The 16,549-nt window shown below is 39.8% G+C and overlaps 1 protein-coding gene across 1 annotated transcript; it reads right to left on the minus strand.

The window, feature by feature from the left end:
- Window positions 1-8,012: 8,012 nt before the first annotated feature.
- Window positions 8,013-14,935, minus strand: drd1b (dopamine receptor D1b). The gene has a single exon (XM_079356384.1). It carries the CDS (start codon window positions 13,406-13,408, stop codon window positions 12,017-12,019), a length of 1,392 nt encoding a protein of 463 aa, XP_079212510.1. The 5' UTR covers window positions 13,409-14,935; the 3' UTR covers window positions 8,013-12,016.
- Window positions 14,936-16,549: the final 1,614 nt, after the last annotated feature.

A 16,549-nucleotide genomic window follows, 5' to 3' on the forward strand; every position in this document is an offset into this window, starting at 1 on the left:
TAAAGCTTAAGTTGGTCTATCATTATTAAAATATTAAACCTTCACTTGACATTGATTCATGGGAAATCCGTCAACTATATCCCCCACCATGTGAAGGGGGGTAAGGAACCTGCTACATGCAAATGCAGGGCAAGTGTCTCACACAGTGGCACAGATGCAAATCTCTACGGTAGGAAGAAACATTAGCAGTATAACAATGGAAGCTTTCAAAAGGTAGGTCATACCTACTTCTGAGGACAAATGTCCCCTCGATAATAAATCATCACGAAAAGGAGAGGAGCTCTGAAAGCAACATGAAGAGAACTCTTGTGTTATCAGTTCATTGAGCTACAAAACGGGGCTCTGGGTTAAGTTGTTTTTGTGTGGCCACATCTTCTTGGGAAAACTAAGGTCAGATTTTTTTTCAGACTTCAGCGACTGTCAGCTTAACATAGAAAATGTTCTCCCTCAAGAGATTGAGACTAATATTAGAGCAGACAGTATTTATATGCTCCGAGACAGCTGTGGTGTAAAAAGAGCATGAATAAATTAAAGGCCTGTACAGTATGTAAATAAAGAGTGATCCATAGAAAGAAGAAATAGAGAAATGATTAATGATTCATGTTGATATGAACTGTAAAAGTAAACAAATGGTATAAAATGCAGAGTACATTTTTTGGTAACTATTCTTTGTGCTGAATTTAGCCACGTTTTAATACACCATCTCGACCATCCACCTCAAAAAACCTTTTTAAGGTCAACAGAATGTCCTCAATTTTACATTATCTCTGTGTTGATTCAATTGTTTCAGCAGGAGCTTTCAATGCATGTTTGGTCCTCTTTGAAGGGAACGTACTAAAGGTCAAGTGTGAGTTGCAAAGGCTCTTAAAGTATCGTCAATTATTCAAACAAGATTCATGTTCATCACCTCCCGAAGCAGTGTGCAGTAAGTGCCTATACACATGCCTGCACCAATGCATGCAAAAGGACCAAGAACCTCTTACTGGTGTCTGCAAAGGTCACAAAGAGATCATAAAAAGAGCAATGATTCCATAATAGACAAGACCTCCTGTATTGTACAGTATCTATCTGACTGTCTGTCTTTCAAAATATAAGAGCCAGCTTTACAATGACAACCACACTAGTCATCTGGAACAACTGGAATCTCCCCTGGTTTTCGAGTCTGTTCCATTTGATCTATACAGTGGTTGTAAAAAGAGTCTTCTTTTGTTAATTTTTTTCCTGCTCATCAACTTTGTCTTTATACATTTATGTTTTTTAAACAGTGTCTACCCAACACTTTTTGTTGCATTTACAGCCATGTGCAGTAAAAAATCAATTGGGGGTACGTTCTGTGGTTGCACAGTTGGATATAGAGTCCCTATGTACAAAAACAATCAATATGCATTGAATTTAAAAATCAAAACTATCACAACACTATCATTCCATATCGGTACCACAGTGACATTTCAATAAAGTAGAAATTACAAGTTAGTAGAATGGGCTGAGGCTTCTCTATGACCTTCCCCAAAGGCATCAACAAAAGCAAAAAAGAGGAGACTCAAGCAAAGGCTCCAAACAAGTGAGTTTGTCACTTTTTAGCAAAAACTGCACAAACCTTCCTTTAAAATGTTGCTAATATTCCTCCCTTTACCCTCTTCAACCTTTTGAAAGCAGCAGACAGTTTGATGTAATAATGAGCCAACAGGATGGTGCAGGCCCCTCCTGGAAGAAAGCGCGACTGGGAAGGCGAAAATGTACTGAATACGTAGCTCTAGAAAGATGTTTTCAAGGCAAGATCATTTTATTTGCAAATTTATTGGGGAGACTGAATATGTGTCAGAACATGAAGTCATACTTTAAAACAGTTAGGGTATGTTTAAAATATATGTGTCACAGAAAATGTTTAATAACACTGCCAAAACGATGAAAAGAGATTGTGTTATCATTAAAGCACCATGTGTTAAATTCAATAATTAATTACTGGAGGAAAGAAAAAAAAAAGAAATGTTACAGGGCAATGTTAAGTTTTAGTTAAAACAAAGAATACACATCCATGTCCAGTCTGTCAAATCATGAATGGGAACATAAGCCATCAACGTCCTTACAATTAAAACTAATAGATAGCCTGTATGAATCATGACTTTCCAGAGGGAAATGTCTAAGTGGTATATTTTTGCCTAATTATACAGTGTTAAGAGGAAAGGTTAGTCAGGAGTAATTTATTAGATGGAGTAATAGCTGTTCTGTATTATTATTTAATTCTCTTAGCATCTTGCAGCAGTTTAAAGTAGGACACACCGGCCAGGCCTCATGAGGGTCTGGGGCATAAATTATTACCTTACAAATGGGAGGAAGCAAAGAGGAGACAGGTGCTGTGTGCAGCACAGAACATAGCAAACACAGCACCTGCCAGAAACAGCTAAAAGACAGCAGAAGTGCACAGGAACACTTTGTTTTAATAAAGAAGATGTAATATTCACTTATTCTCACACCATCGTTCCAAACCACTGCCACACACACACACACACACACACACACACCCACCCCCCCATCTGTCAAGACAGTTTCACTATATATATGTTCAGTCTCATAAATTACTTCAGTGTGAAGCCTCATCTTTAATTCAACTGACCGACTTCAACACACATGAATAAGAGATTGCCTGAGTCTGTCCCAGGAAGGAGTCCCGAGACCCTCTGGTTGAGGGGGGAGTTAGGTTAGCAGGAGTTGCCTAAGATCAGACATCTTTCAAAATGGATATACATTTTTTGAAGGGAGAAAGATAAGGATGGCGTCAGAACAAATTGTCAAACTTGAACACAACACTAACATATCATTGTTGTTACAGCTGCCATCGCAAATCTTTAGAGGCAGTTGCCAATGTATAGAGCAACATGAATTTCAAACTTATGGCAGTAGTCTATTACACTTATGGAGAAAGGGGTTTCTCAGGTACATGTGTAACATTTACACTTGTCGTAAGGCAAGGCAAGGCAAGGCAAGTTTATTTATATAGCACATTTCAACAACAAGGCAATTCAAAGTGCTTTACACAAGACATCAAAAGCCTCATGGCTGAGGAAAGAAAAGATACATAAAAAAATAAAAATTACTTCAATGATTAAAACTTAAAATTTGTAGTAATAATAATTCAAATAACATTAATTTAAGGAAGAATATAAAAGGATTTAAAAGTTACAGTGCAGAGTAAAAGATTAAAACCTTTATTAAAACATTTTAGTTAAAGGCAGCTGTAAACAGGTGGGTCTTTAACCTTGATTTAAAAGAGCTGAGAGATTCAGATGACCTGCAGTTTTCTTGGAGTTTGTTCCAGATATACGGAGCATAGAAACTAAAGGCTGCTTCTCCATGTTTAGTTCTGACTCTGGGGACAGAGAGCAGACCTGTACCAGACGACCTGAGTGGTCTGTGCAGTTCATAGTTAATCAGCAGGTCACTTATGTATTTTGGCCCTGAACCATTAAGAGCTTTATACAACAGCAGCAGGGTTTTAAAATCTATCCTCTGAGAGACTGGCAGCCAGTGTAAAGACCTCAGAACTGGACTGATGTGATCAATTTTCTTGGTTTTGGTGAGGACTCTAGCAGCAGCGTTCTGGATCAGCTGCAGTTGTCTGAATGATGTTTTAGGCAGACCTGTAAAGACACTGTTACAGTAATCAAGACGACTGAAGATAAAAGCATGGACAAGTTTTTCCAGGTCCTGCTGGGACATAAGTCCTCTAATTCTTGATGTGTTCTTCAGGTGATAGTAGGATGATTTTGTAATTGTCTTGATGTGGCTTTTAAAATTGAGGTCTGAGTCCATCACTATGCCCAGATTTCTTGCCTGGTCTGTAGTTTTGAGTTTAACTGACTCTAGCTGTGTGCTGACTCTTTGTCGCTCTTCCTTTGCTCCAAAAACAACAACATCGGTTGTGTCTTTGTTAAGTCGTAGAACATCTCTAATCTACATTTTGAATACATGCTAGACACTAATAGCTCACATTTGTAAAACTTGTGGCTTTCTACTTTGCAAGCCTCTGCAAACATAGCAATGTGATATTCAGTTAAGTGTAAAATTCACTTTAAGGGTTTCTGTCATCAACAATTCTTATGGAAATAACTTTGGTTGCCTATGTGCCACTTTGTTAGCCAGCTAGTTGCTACATGTCTGCTTTGGGTGCTGATCAGCTAGAGAGTCAGTAAAGGCAAGGTATAAACACAAGCAGAAAATGCAGCAAAGAGGGAATATGAATAAAACATTATATTTCATGCAGGAGGGTAAAATCTTGCTCCATAAATTCTCCGTTTTCTCAGAAAAGGGAAAGCTACCTGATCTGTTTCATCCTACTGGATCTGTTTTACTTCAGTGTAAATAAAGAAAAAGCTCAGGGAAGCTGCCATTCGAACCATAAAACTTTTATTTCTTCTCTCTGAAAATATTTATTTGCTTAAAAAAAAACCATGGTGTATAACTCAAATATGACCCAATTGTGTCTGTCTTCAAAGCTCTTACAGAAAAAAGCAACAACAAAAAACAACTGCTAACGTCAATGAAGAATTATTCACTGTAAATGACATTAATATATTGCTTAGTTTTGTAATTAAATGAATACCATTATATTTTAAAAGTATGTCTGCTTTTGTTCACTTTCTTTTAGGAAACAGCTTACTTTATGTTTTGGTATTCTACGTCTTGACTGAAGCATTTGACATATAATAGAAGGCTGAGCAAGATCAAATTGTAGATGAGATATAGCCCTTCACACCGGAGGGAGTGAAAGGAGAGAGAAGTTTGAACAGTTTGGTTAAAAAAAATGTTCATTTTCAAGCAAAACAAGAAACTAACATCTTTGACATATTTGGATAAATACTTAATTGAAATCCAGCAGGGGTTAACAAACCCTGTAAAATGGTGATAACATCTTCTGTAAAACCTCTGTAAAATCAATGTGATGGAGTCTTGTTCCCAGCTGACTAAGTGTTAACAATAACTAATAGACTACTGTTAGAAGAAGACAAATCTTCGTCCACAGATTTCAATTGGAGTCAGTGGTCACACATTGCTCAATGTGATTGTATTGACTCAGGAAACCCGTTGATTTGTTGTGGTGGTTCCTCAGTATAAGGTCAGAGTCAGTCACAGGACTTCATTTTGTCAGTATATCAACTTTTATGCTGTCGTAATTGTGTATAGCTGGGCTATATTTCTTACTTATTTAGTGTTTCATTTGTTCCTCAGGGGAGCAGAGGAGTCAAGCATATGCTATAAAAGTGATCAAAAGCTCCAGTCCTTGATGTTCAGTGTCAGGTGAGTAATGGTAGAGCTATAGCGGACAGAAAAGGCCTCTGAAAATGTGCAAAATACCTTCACATTTCATAAAATATGAAGATGAAATAAATAAGATTTATCAAATAATAATATCAGCTGTTCAAAAAGATCTTGTGACCCTTCAGGTCATAGAGAAGAGGTATAGAATTGTCAGGGAACTCTGGAAAAAATGTGTCAAAGTTAAATGCAAAATGTTGATGACTTGTCTTCTATGGATCACTGTTTCTTCATTATCATATTATTTTGAAACATAGGCTAAATTTGTTCTAACTGGTAAACCGTGAAAGCAAGCAGGTTATTTGTTGGACTTTGCAGAATGGCTCATGCCTGTCAGAAATGAATTGATTAATTGTTCTTTACAAGAAAAAAAGGAAGATTTTTCATAATCAACTGTTTTAAGAACCCATACTCCCATTGAACATTCATGACCCAGTAAACTTTTCTGTTAACAATTTACACAATGTAGACTAGTTACTGTAGGAAAATGTAACACAAAAAAAAATTCCTAAGTAGATCAGAATTATAAAACAAATAAGAGTTGGAAGGGTTAGGGTACTGTAATTAGCTGTTAGCCTGCAGCTAATGTTCCCTGCAACATGTAAATCTCCCACTAATAAATATATTTATGATGATCATCATCTGGTTTATATTAAGAAATGTTAAAATGATGGGAAAAATAATTCATTAATTCATTGGTACTGGCTCTGTTTAGACATGAATATAAATCTCTTTTTAGCCCATGTCTATTTGTTCCATCCCTCAAAATTAATCAGCAAATGTGGATGTTTCTGGAAAGGATGCTGCCTGCTGCTTTTGTTAAGTTGGGATTGAGCAAAGCAGCTGAATGAATGCTGACATAGTAGTTACATAAGCATATAACATCATGCAGTGAGTGTGCACGCACACACACACACACACACACAGACACACACACACACACACACACACACACACACACACACACACACAGACACACACACACACACACACGTACACACACATATGAGAACAACACTATGTTACATTTTGCTTCCTGCAGTCTGTCATTAACCTTGACTGTATTTCCACTGAGACTCATCCCCACCTCTCTCTCTCTCTCTCTCTCTCTCTCTCTCTCTCTCTCTCTCTCTCTCTAGCTGGATCAGGATTGGCTAAATATCAATACATATGGCTAACACGGGATGGGCCAGTATATCAGAAAGGCAGGGAAATGATGACAGCCTCATGTTCTTTTTTTCTTTTCTTTTTTTTAACCCAATCCAGATTTTATCTATATGTTTCCAAATTTGTCAATAGCATTACCTCACAGTTAGCTTGACCTCTTATTAATGACTTTTTACAATTAACCAGCCTGCTTTTGACAGAATTCTCAAACCACCTGAGAAAAGTCAAGGCAGTAACAATTGTATTATATTGAAAGTGTTGTATGAGTATTTCCAATTTTTTTGAAACAAGTATTAAACTACAATCAAGACTAAAGTTTTTTTTAGAACCATTACATGGGTGAGTTTAACTGGGCTTCATGTCGATACCATTTCCTCAATTACTGTTGTAATTGCGAATGCTCTCAGGTAGAATTTTAAAAATTACAGTTTCTTCTCTTCAGTAATAAATCTGCTGGTATCATTTTGGATTTCTACAGCTCTTCTGCCTGAATTCAATTTCATTTTGAACTGACTCGAAATAGTTTGTGTGCGAGACAAAATCAGGCCGACATTAAAGCAGTACCTGCAGCAAGACAGCAGTCAGCTGAGGAAATAGTACACTTTGAATTTGTTTTATTTCACAGGTGACACTAATCTCAAGGTACATTTCCAGTTTTGGTTATATTAACTCTTTCATAACGTATTCTGAGAAAATGCACAGAGGCACAAAAGGACATGAGGCATTATCTGCTCACAGGGAAATCTTAGCCTGCTTAATTCACCTGGGATACTTCTTTGTTAGGTGATGCTTTGAAGTATAACTCAAGGAGCAGACTGTTTAATTGTGAAGTTTTGGGTTTTATCAAATCCTATTCTCTTGCTTATCCCCCCCCCCCCCCCTCAGGTTAAATCTGATGAAACAAACTCCAGCCAAGAGAAACTGCACAGAGGTTATCGATTATAGAGGTGAAATAAAAAGAAAGGAAATAGTAGCTGTAGGCTAGACCCATTTAAGACAATTAGATATTACAAGTCTAACTCTGATGTTACGTATCTAATGGGAAACATGAGGAAAGTTAAAGAAGTGATAGACAATCTCCGAAACATTCTGATTCCTATCCTGTGTTGATGAAGGAATCATTTTTCAAATTCAATTTCTCCTTTTATAAGCATGTGTAACAAAGATTCTCAAATGCATATTAAGCTCTTGAATAATTAGGTTATTTGTGCACGAGTCAGCTCAAATTTAGGTTAACGAACGAGGCGGATGGGAGAGCAGAGAAAGAGGACGTGTCAACTGTCAAGGGGCCGTCAGGTTATGTAAATGGGAGGGGGGGGGGCAAAGGCAGGAACATAGCCGAGGACACCGTGTTTAGGGAGCTGGAAAAAAATATGCGTCACTGTTCAAAATCAATCCCCCATCGATCCTGTGACAGAGACATGATCTACCAATAAACAGTTGGGTCCCAATCTCATACTCACACACACACACACACACACACACACACACACACACACCAACCTTGCGAATGAACTCAGTAAGCATAACTTAAAAAAAATACATACATGTTTATTTAACAAGAAGGGCACATTTTTTTATACAAACTGTAAACTAAATACTGTATTTATTCCAACGGGTTATAATCTTTGACATCACTTTCATGAATGAACACCAGAAACATATAAATAAATATATAAATAGTCAGCGACTGGTACTGCAAATTAAAATCCCCCACTGAAGAAGAAAAAAAAAAACATACAGTAATTTGCTTCACACTTTAAGGATTTTTTTTTAAGATAAAAAGCACTTGTGTTCATCACGACTACATTTTGAACATCATTGTACAATACTCTATCCCTCAATTCCTTCTGAAATACTGCTATTTTACATGAAGTTGATGTTGAGGTAGGGGCTCTGTTATTATCTGTTGAACAGCTGATTTGAGTTGAAACATCACTGATGTTTCAACTCGAGTTTCTTGTTTGGCCATCAGTGGAAGAGGAGTGATGCTGCACTGTCAGATTTGCTTAAGTTGTCATACGTCATGTAACTACACTGACTGAGAGTCCGTGTTCTGTCACTACTGCTCCCCAAAGCAACATGTGCAGCCTGGAGGGAACACTCCCGATCAAGCTAAACATTTCGCTTGTGGAACTGTTGGCGAACATAGCCCTCCCTCCTCTTAAAAACCAAAGCAGTGGCATCTGGAGAGGGATGACTCACCTAGTTGACAAGGTGGGGGGAGGGGGGGGGGGAATTCAGGGAGCCACAATACTGCAGAGATTTCAACTTTCATTTGGAGGTATGCTTCTATTAATGTAGAAAATATGACGACACGTGAGAAACTTGTGAATGCCAATCATGTCACAAGAAATGGCAGATTAATCTCTAAATCACGAAGACTAATCCCTGAAATTCAGTTTATAAAACACTGATAAAAACACAGCATAACCTACAGAACAACCACATTAAGCCAAACAGTTTATTTTGGCAACAGCAATAAGATCAATATAGTTATAATTATAAAACTTCCAGGTGGGGCTTTGATTAAGAGCATCTGGAGTCGAACTGTAAACTGGGAAACAGTAGGCCCTGTCTGTTCAATAATAAATTCAGTCTGTGCCAACATGGAAGACGCTCATCAAGTCGACAGAAGCAGCCAAGAGAAAAGAGAAAGAGATGGAGAAAAAGGAGAGTGGATGGTAGAGGGGGTGAGAAAAGGGGAACGGATGGTGGGAGAGGCACATCTTCCCCCAAGGCATTTCCTGTCCATGGCTAGTCCTGACAGATTATGTGCACAAAATGTATTTGTTGCATGTTTTAAGCCAGCTTGTGTTTAAAATAATATGGTGACATCAAGACGAATGAATCTGAAAAGGAGGATCACTTAGCTGATATAGATAAGAATTTCTCCAACAATGATACTTTTGTTAAAAACAACTGAAATGACACAGGACTTAAAGTTAAGGAGGTCATGGTATTTTTAGGTTACTGGGAAAAAGCACATGTTTGTATTCTAATGGGACAGAAAATTCTAATTCCCTTTCACAAATGTCTATTTCAAATATGGGTACAACACCCAGCAGAGGACAGTGAGGCAAAAGACAATGGGTTGCCACTGTGTCACAAGCTGAACCATGTATTGAGCTAAAAGCTTTCCACCCCTTTGTTGCCATCTAGATAGAATTGGATTTTCCAGAGCAGGAAAATCAAATGTTTCATTCAAGACCAATTGCTTTCTATTGGATTAGCTCTTCCTTTCCCTGATGTGCAACAGTTTCACGCTTACATGGACACACATCACACAGAGGAAGTGTCGCATACAATGTTAGGAAGCATGCTGCAGAGCAAGTTTCAAACAGTTCAACAGTGGATTCAGCTAACTAAAGCAGCACAGCAATCCACAAAACTCTTTAACATTACATTTTTAGCATCTAGAAGGGGGGGAAAATAATAGGTCCATATTCTTCAGTTCTTTCTCCTGTGGATGATTTTCTGCATACAGCTACCAAAAAAAAAAAAAAAAGAACTTAAAGCTACTGTTGGGAGTTTTCAGCTGGTTATAGAAAAGACCAAGATTAATACTGATGCCTTGACAGGACCTTCACAAGCAAACAAGACAATCAGCAACTAGATTTACTATTATTTTCATCTCCTTTTGCCACCTTTCTCACTACAAACTCTACCTTGGGTGTAAAACTATCTTATTTCATGAAAGTGGAACCAAGCACAAAGTAAATTAATTTTTTTTTAAAAATCTCAGTGCAGAGAGAAAATATTTGAATTGTGTTTTTAAGAGAAAATCTGGTTATTAAAGCCATGAGCAACCCATTGGGATTCACTGAATCTCCCTTAAAACCAAAAACTCACTAGCTGCTCTAATGTTGTTTTTATTGTTGTTGTTGTTGTTGTTGTTGTGGTGGTGGTTATATTGTATGATTTGCTGTGCCTTTTTTTAAATAAAAAATAAAACACAATCACATAACTTGGAAATACTAGGTGTTCGACATCTTACCCTCACTATGTTGGTTTGGCTTGGGCTCCAGCCCTGCAAACACAGCGACTGTCACACTGCATGCTTCACATTGCTTACTACAGCACGGTATGGCTCCCAGCATGAGCAATTTACTAAATCAGATATCTGCGACTTTTCAAAAGGTCACTAAGTGTCACTTGCATTATGGCTGAGTGAACTCTGTTGTAGTTATGCTTCCTCTGTCCAATAGTGGGAGTGTAAGTTCACAGATTCAAAATCCTTTTTTAAGTACAGACTGGCAGCATCTGTCAAAGACAGAATCATTAGTGCTGCTTTAAGTGATCTGAGTAAGGACTTGGAATTGAGGGAAGGTGAAGAAGAGGAACACTGAAAAATGAACATAAAAGGGAAGGTATATCACAGGTGTAAAGGACCTTGCTGACTGAGGAAATGGAGGGAGGAGAGTCGAGCTAGGAGGTGAACAACAGAAGAGAAACAGGGGCAGCGAGGGAGGAAGGGACCTACTGCCTCAAGGAAAAGAAAGCAGGAAAATGGAAAAGAAGAGCAGATAACATGCTCCAAGAGAGGCTTTGCTAAAAAGCAGAGGGGGAGAAGGGAGACAAAGCGAATGAAAAACTGGGAGTGAGGAGAGGAAACGGTGGAAAGTTCAGGTGAGCTCCCCTGATCATTCCCAGGTGGGCATGACTGAGACTGGTTGAGAACAAGATACTGGGGGAAGTAGACTGTATGAGTGACATTTTCAGTTTTTGTTTTTCACACTCTCAAAAAATTGGTTGGACCTTTGAGCTAATCAGGTCTTGGAATTTGGAGATATTGCAAAATAAAACAGAAATAGGGATTGTAAAAGATCACCTTCTACAAATATATGACAAGTTGGCTAACAAGATTAATTAACTTTATCTGGCCCCCTCTGGCCTTTGAGGTTTGAATCAGAATATTGGTACTTTGGTGTCTGAAGCAATTAAAATTACCACTGCAAAACAGGAGTTTTGATTTTGCGATTGACTGTCATTCAAATATATTATAGAGAAATAACTACAATAAACTGATCAAACTGTACCAAAACCATTTTACCTACATTGCTCCCTCATCCATTAAAATACATATAAAGCACCTACTTACTGTACAAGACATTTTGCTAATAGTTACTATATCTTTCTTCACATACTGTGTTTAAGTCTGCCCAAGATTGTGTCAGTACTGTACAATACACACATGCGGATGTATACATCTTTGTACATATGAAAAATGTATACATATGCACATAACTAGTGTTCTGCTTTTGTTTTCGTAGTATCAACATTTATCATCAAATGTGTCAATTTCATCAATAAATGCTGAATGTATTTTGCAGATAGTTATATCCAGGATAAAGTGCCTTTACTTTGAAACATTCTGTAGGTTTTTGTTGACAGTCTAAAGGTCCTGTATATTCCCACTCACTGTTTTTCTCTCAGGCATGTTCCTTGAGGTTTCTCTGTTTCCCTTAGCTGTCCTGTTTAAGCTTTGCTTCCCTTTGTGCGTACATAAATGCCTCAGATCCAACTTTGCCTTTCCTTAACACGTCACGGCTTTATGCTGTCCATTCTGCGTGATGGGATTGATCTTTTCCAATGTGACCTCGGTGTCGCTGTCTAAATTCCCAGAGATGGCTGGGGAGAGTTTCTCTATCACATTGTTTGCCATCCCCACCTCAATCTCCCCTCTACATCCATCCTTCTTCTGTAACTCCTCCTCCTGGGACAGGATGCTGTGGGGGATCACATAGCTGGCTGAATGGTTGCCCTCCTTAGGGATGTGACTCCTGGGCTGATACTGACTGTTAGGGTTTGAGGTAGGGGCACCCATGTTGTTGTTAATACTGACAATCTCAATGGCATTGCTCCCTGGGCAGAGCCTGTGGCAACCCAGGAGGATGGAGAAGGCCTTGCGGAAGTCGGCATTGAAGGCATAAATGATTGGGTTGAGCGAGGAGTTTGCCCAGCCGAACCACACAAACACATCAAATATTGTGGAGCTTATGCAGGGGAACTCGGTGGAATCTTCTGGCACCTCACAGAAAGGAATGATGCAGTTGAGGACAAAGAAGGGCAACCAGCAGCACACAAACACTCCCATGATGACTGAGAGTGTCTTTAAGACTTTGGTTTCTCGCTTGAACGACATTTTGAACGAGCTCTCGCTCTCCATGTTGGAACTATTCCCCATGCTGCTGTGACGGTTTTTGGCGCTCTCGGCCGCCCGCTCCAGTGCAGATATTCTCCTGATCTGTTTCTGGGCAATGCGGTAGATGCGGGTGTAGATTACAAGCATAATAGCCACAGGAATGTAGAAGCTGATAAGGGAGGAGGAGATGGCATAGGTCCTGTTAAGGCTGAAGTCGCAGTTGTCAGGGGGCAGATCTTCAGGAAGAGTTCCATTTAAGTCTGCGTAGCTGGTGGTCTGAGCTTTGTGCCAGTCAAGCTGGACAGGAATGAAAGAGATGAGGATAGACAGAGTCCAGGCCACGCTCATCATCAGACACGCCACTCTTGGGGTCATCTTGCGTTCATAACGGAATGGGCTTGAGATGGCCCAATAGCGGTCTACACTGATCACACACAAGTTTAAGATGGAGGCAGTGGAGCACATGATGTCAAACGCCACCCACACATTGCAGAATGCACCAAACGGCCAAAACCCCATGATCTCCATCGCTGCCTTCCATGGCATTACTAAGACAGCCACCAGAAGGTCTGAGATGGCCAGTGAGATGACAAAAAGGTTGGTGACCTTGGACCTCAGGTGTCGGAATTTGGTAACGGCAACACATACAAGTGTGTTGCCTAGCAGTGTGGTGAAGATGAGGAGGGAGAGGAAGCATCCTGTCAACACACGTTTAGATGAGTCTCTATCTCTCTGCGCCAGAAGGTGCTTGCCATCTCGAACTGTTGAGAAATTCTGATCCATTGTTTCTATTTCACACTGCTAATAAAGTGAGAGAGGGGGTGGGTGAGGGGGGTGTCAACAGTCACCCCATCACATCCCCAGCCCGCAGCAGCTGCGCCTCTCTGGGGAGGAGTTTTAGGCAGACGGTGTAGCTGGTGGGGAGGTCGACTGTCTTGGCACCAGCTCTCCCACGGACTGGGTCATCCATAGGCTCCTTATCAGAATCACCATCCTTGCAAAAAGAGCTGCTATAAATATTTCAAAGTAGTCCCTTCAGAAACATGCCTCTCAAAAATGTCTGGATCAGAAATTCCTGCAGCAGCAGCACAAGCAGCAGACATTCTAGTTCGAGGAGGAGGAGCCGTTTGCAGTTTGTCTTCAAATTCACAGAGTATCAAAAAATATAAAGCAACAAAAACTTATATTTGAAATACAGTTCTTTTTTCTCCTCTTGCTGTGTGCCTCTTTTGTAGAGCCCTCAGCGAAAGTTTCACACAATATCGTTGCTGAGCTGTTGAGTAAACAGAGGCTCGGCCAATCATTACCCTTATATACCTCCTCATCAATAACATCTATTGATGTTTTTTTTTTTTTTTTTCCTCTGCGTTTATCTGATTTGTTTAATGATCCTCGAGGCGTGTCTGTGTGATAATATTGGTGCATGTATCGGCTCCGATGCGCCCCAGCTGTAGGTGTTGCTTTTCATTTATTTATTTTTATTTCTTTGAATGCAGTTGCCTCTGAGTCCATGGAACAGTCTCAAATGAACGTGTCCACCTGAGCGCGTCGCCAAAAATAAATCTGGCTGAAAAAGCTTTAAAAGGAGTCCCTTTAAAAAAAACAACTGATATGCAGCTCAGCGGTCTGAATCGTCACATGGGAAAGCACATAGATGTTGCTGATCTTCCGTTTATAGTGACATGTCGTTGTAATCCTGATGCGAGGTCATTTTTTCCCTTTAGTTTAGTTTGCGTGCCAATTTGTGTGGACACAGCAAAACGTCCGCTTCACTTCCAAAAAACATTCAACATCTGTTTTTTATAGTCCACCGAAACGACACTTGGCAGCAAAATCTGCGAGTTGCATCTGGCGTATTTGTGTTTAATAATAATGTTTCAAATTGTTAAATTGTAGACCCAGTGCGCTGCACTATGTGCGTGAAGAGGACCAGGACGTCTTCAGTTGGCATGAAAATAACCCCCAAAAAACGAAGATTGAAAACATTGAAAAAAATCCAACAATTAAAGTTACTTATTGAAATATACAGTCTCCAAAAATCCACATTTCCTCGGCATGCTTTCAGTTTGTATCTTGGTGCCAAGCGAAGGAGAAGGAGCTCACCCTCTCAGCGCTCTCCTCTAGGGAGTCAGTCACTCTTCCCTTCTTTTGCCACGGTCCTCAAGTGTTTTTATTTGTCCTATTTGTTTTTCCTTCTAAAGCCATTCTTTATAGTTGCAACCATCAGCTACCCCATAATGTGTCTGCGGTGCGCCCGTGCCGCCGGAGAGTGATCGTAATGACTCTGGTCTCTATAAGCCCGTTTTTCATGCGCCCTCCTCTCTCTCTGCTCAGCTGCTGTGCGCCACGGTCTTTGCCATAACGGCTCCATCCATTCAGGGAGGCTTTGAGGAAAAATATTCCCAACATATAACAATGAATTTATCTATTCAAAAGTTTAGCCCCATGGTGTGTGATGATAAAAAAATAAGTAGTCATTTAAAAAAAAATGAATGAATAAAAGTTGGTGGAAGGTTAAATGCTGTATAAATGTTTCGGTTTTTAAAATGATGTAAATGTATGGATCAACACTGCAATACGAAAGAACGCAAGACAGAAAGAAAAACAAATAATATCAGTCTCATTAAGTCATAACAAAGTGAAGAGGAGCTCAAACTAAAGGTGCCTGGATGTCCTAAGATGAACTTGTAACCAGTAGGCATGCACGCAAAGGCACAATGAGGCCATCTACTGGATGTAAAATAGTGGGAGATGATGTGGGAATGTGTGTGTGTGGTTTTTTTTTTTTTTTTTGGGGGGGGGGGGGGGGCGCTTCTGCAGAGCTGTTGCATTAACGTCACCTCAATAAACATGACAGAACAATTCTGAATTAGATTAGAGTCCCATGAGCCACACTGCAGCAGGAAGCAGAAGAGACACACAGGGTTCGGTAATGTGTGTAGAGTAAGAGTGTGTATGTGTGTTGGAGGTGAGGGGGTGTGAATGTAAATTACAGAGGCTAATGTTATCATAGTGCTTGCTGCCCAGCAGGCCAGGAAAGTTTTCATATTAAGTATTTAGCAAGTTGAAATACTCAATGGTATCTTTTACAGTGTGTGTGTATGTGTGTGTAGGTGTGTGTGCATGTGTGCGTGTGCATGTGTGTGATGTGTGCAACTATGACTCTGCATATCTGTGGCAAACGTGTATTTGTGTAAATACTTGTGCATGGCTGTGTGCTTGTGTGTGTGTGAGTAATGCATGTAGACAAGCCAAGTGTAAGAGGCCTGGCAGACACAACGCCCACATTTCCCTGTAGCACTGAGCCAGGGTGTGCGTGCAGCCGACAAAGTTCAAACCAAGACCACGTCACACACAAACACACACAAAAACAGACTTGCTCAGTCACTCACACACGCACACACAACCAGCCATGCAGGGTAATTTATGTCTGCTCCAAAAAGCAAACAAAATAGAAGGAAATAGAAGAGAATAGACAGAAATGTCTTTTTTGGTTGACTTTTTGCCACACGCATACATCGCTTAAATCTTTGATTTTTCCTGTAGGCTAATATTGCTTCCAGTTGTGGACAGTGATGCTATGCTATTTGCTTTTGATGATAGCCTACAAACAAAAGCCACAACAAACAACACAACAAAAGCCAACACTAAAAATGAAACCCAGCGTGCTCTGAAAACAAAAAGCTCCAGCATCTACGTTGACTTGAATCTCAGTGACGTCACCTGTTAGCTCCTGATGAGCGGTTTGAATCCCAACGACAATTGATATTAGAAATGCTACAGTATCTCAACCTAATTATGATCTGTTTAGAAACAGGCGAAGAGGTGGAGTGGAGGCAGGCCTAACAGCGCCTGGCAAACAGCTAAAAAGCGCCCACCTGTCAGTGAACTTTCCCAACCCCTAATTATGCAGATTTATGCAAA

Source organism: Symphodus melops, assembly GCF_947650265.1.
Source record: "Symphodus melops genome assembly, chromosome: 11".
Taxonomy (NCBI): Eukaryota; Metazoa; Chordata; class Actinopteri; order Labriformes; family Labridae; genus Symphodus; species Symphodus melops.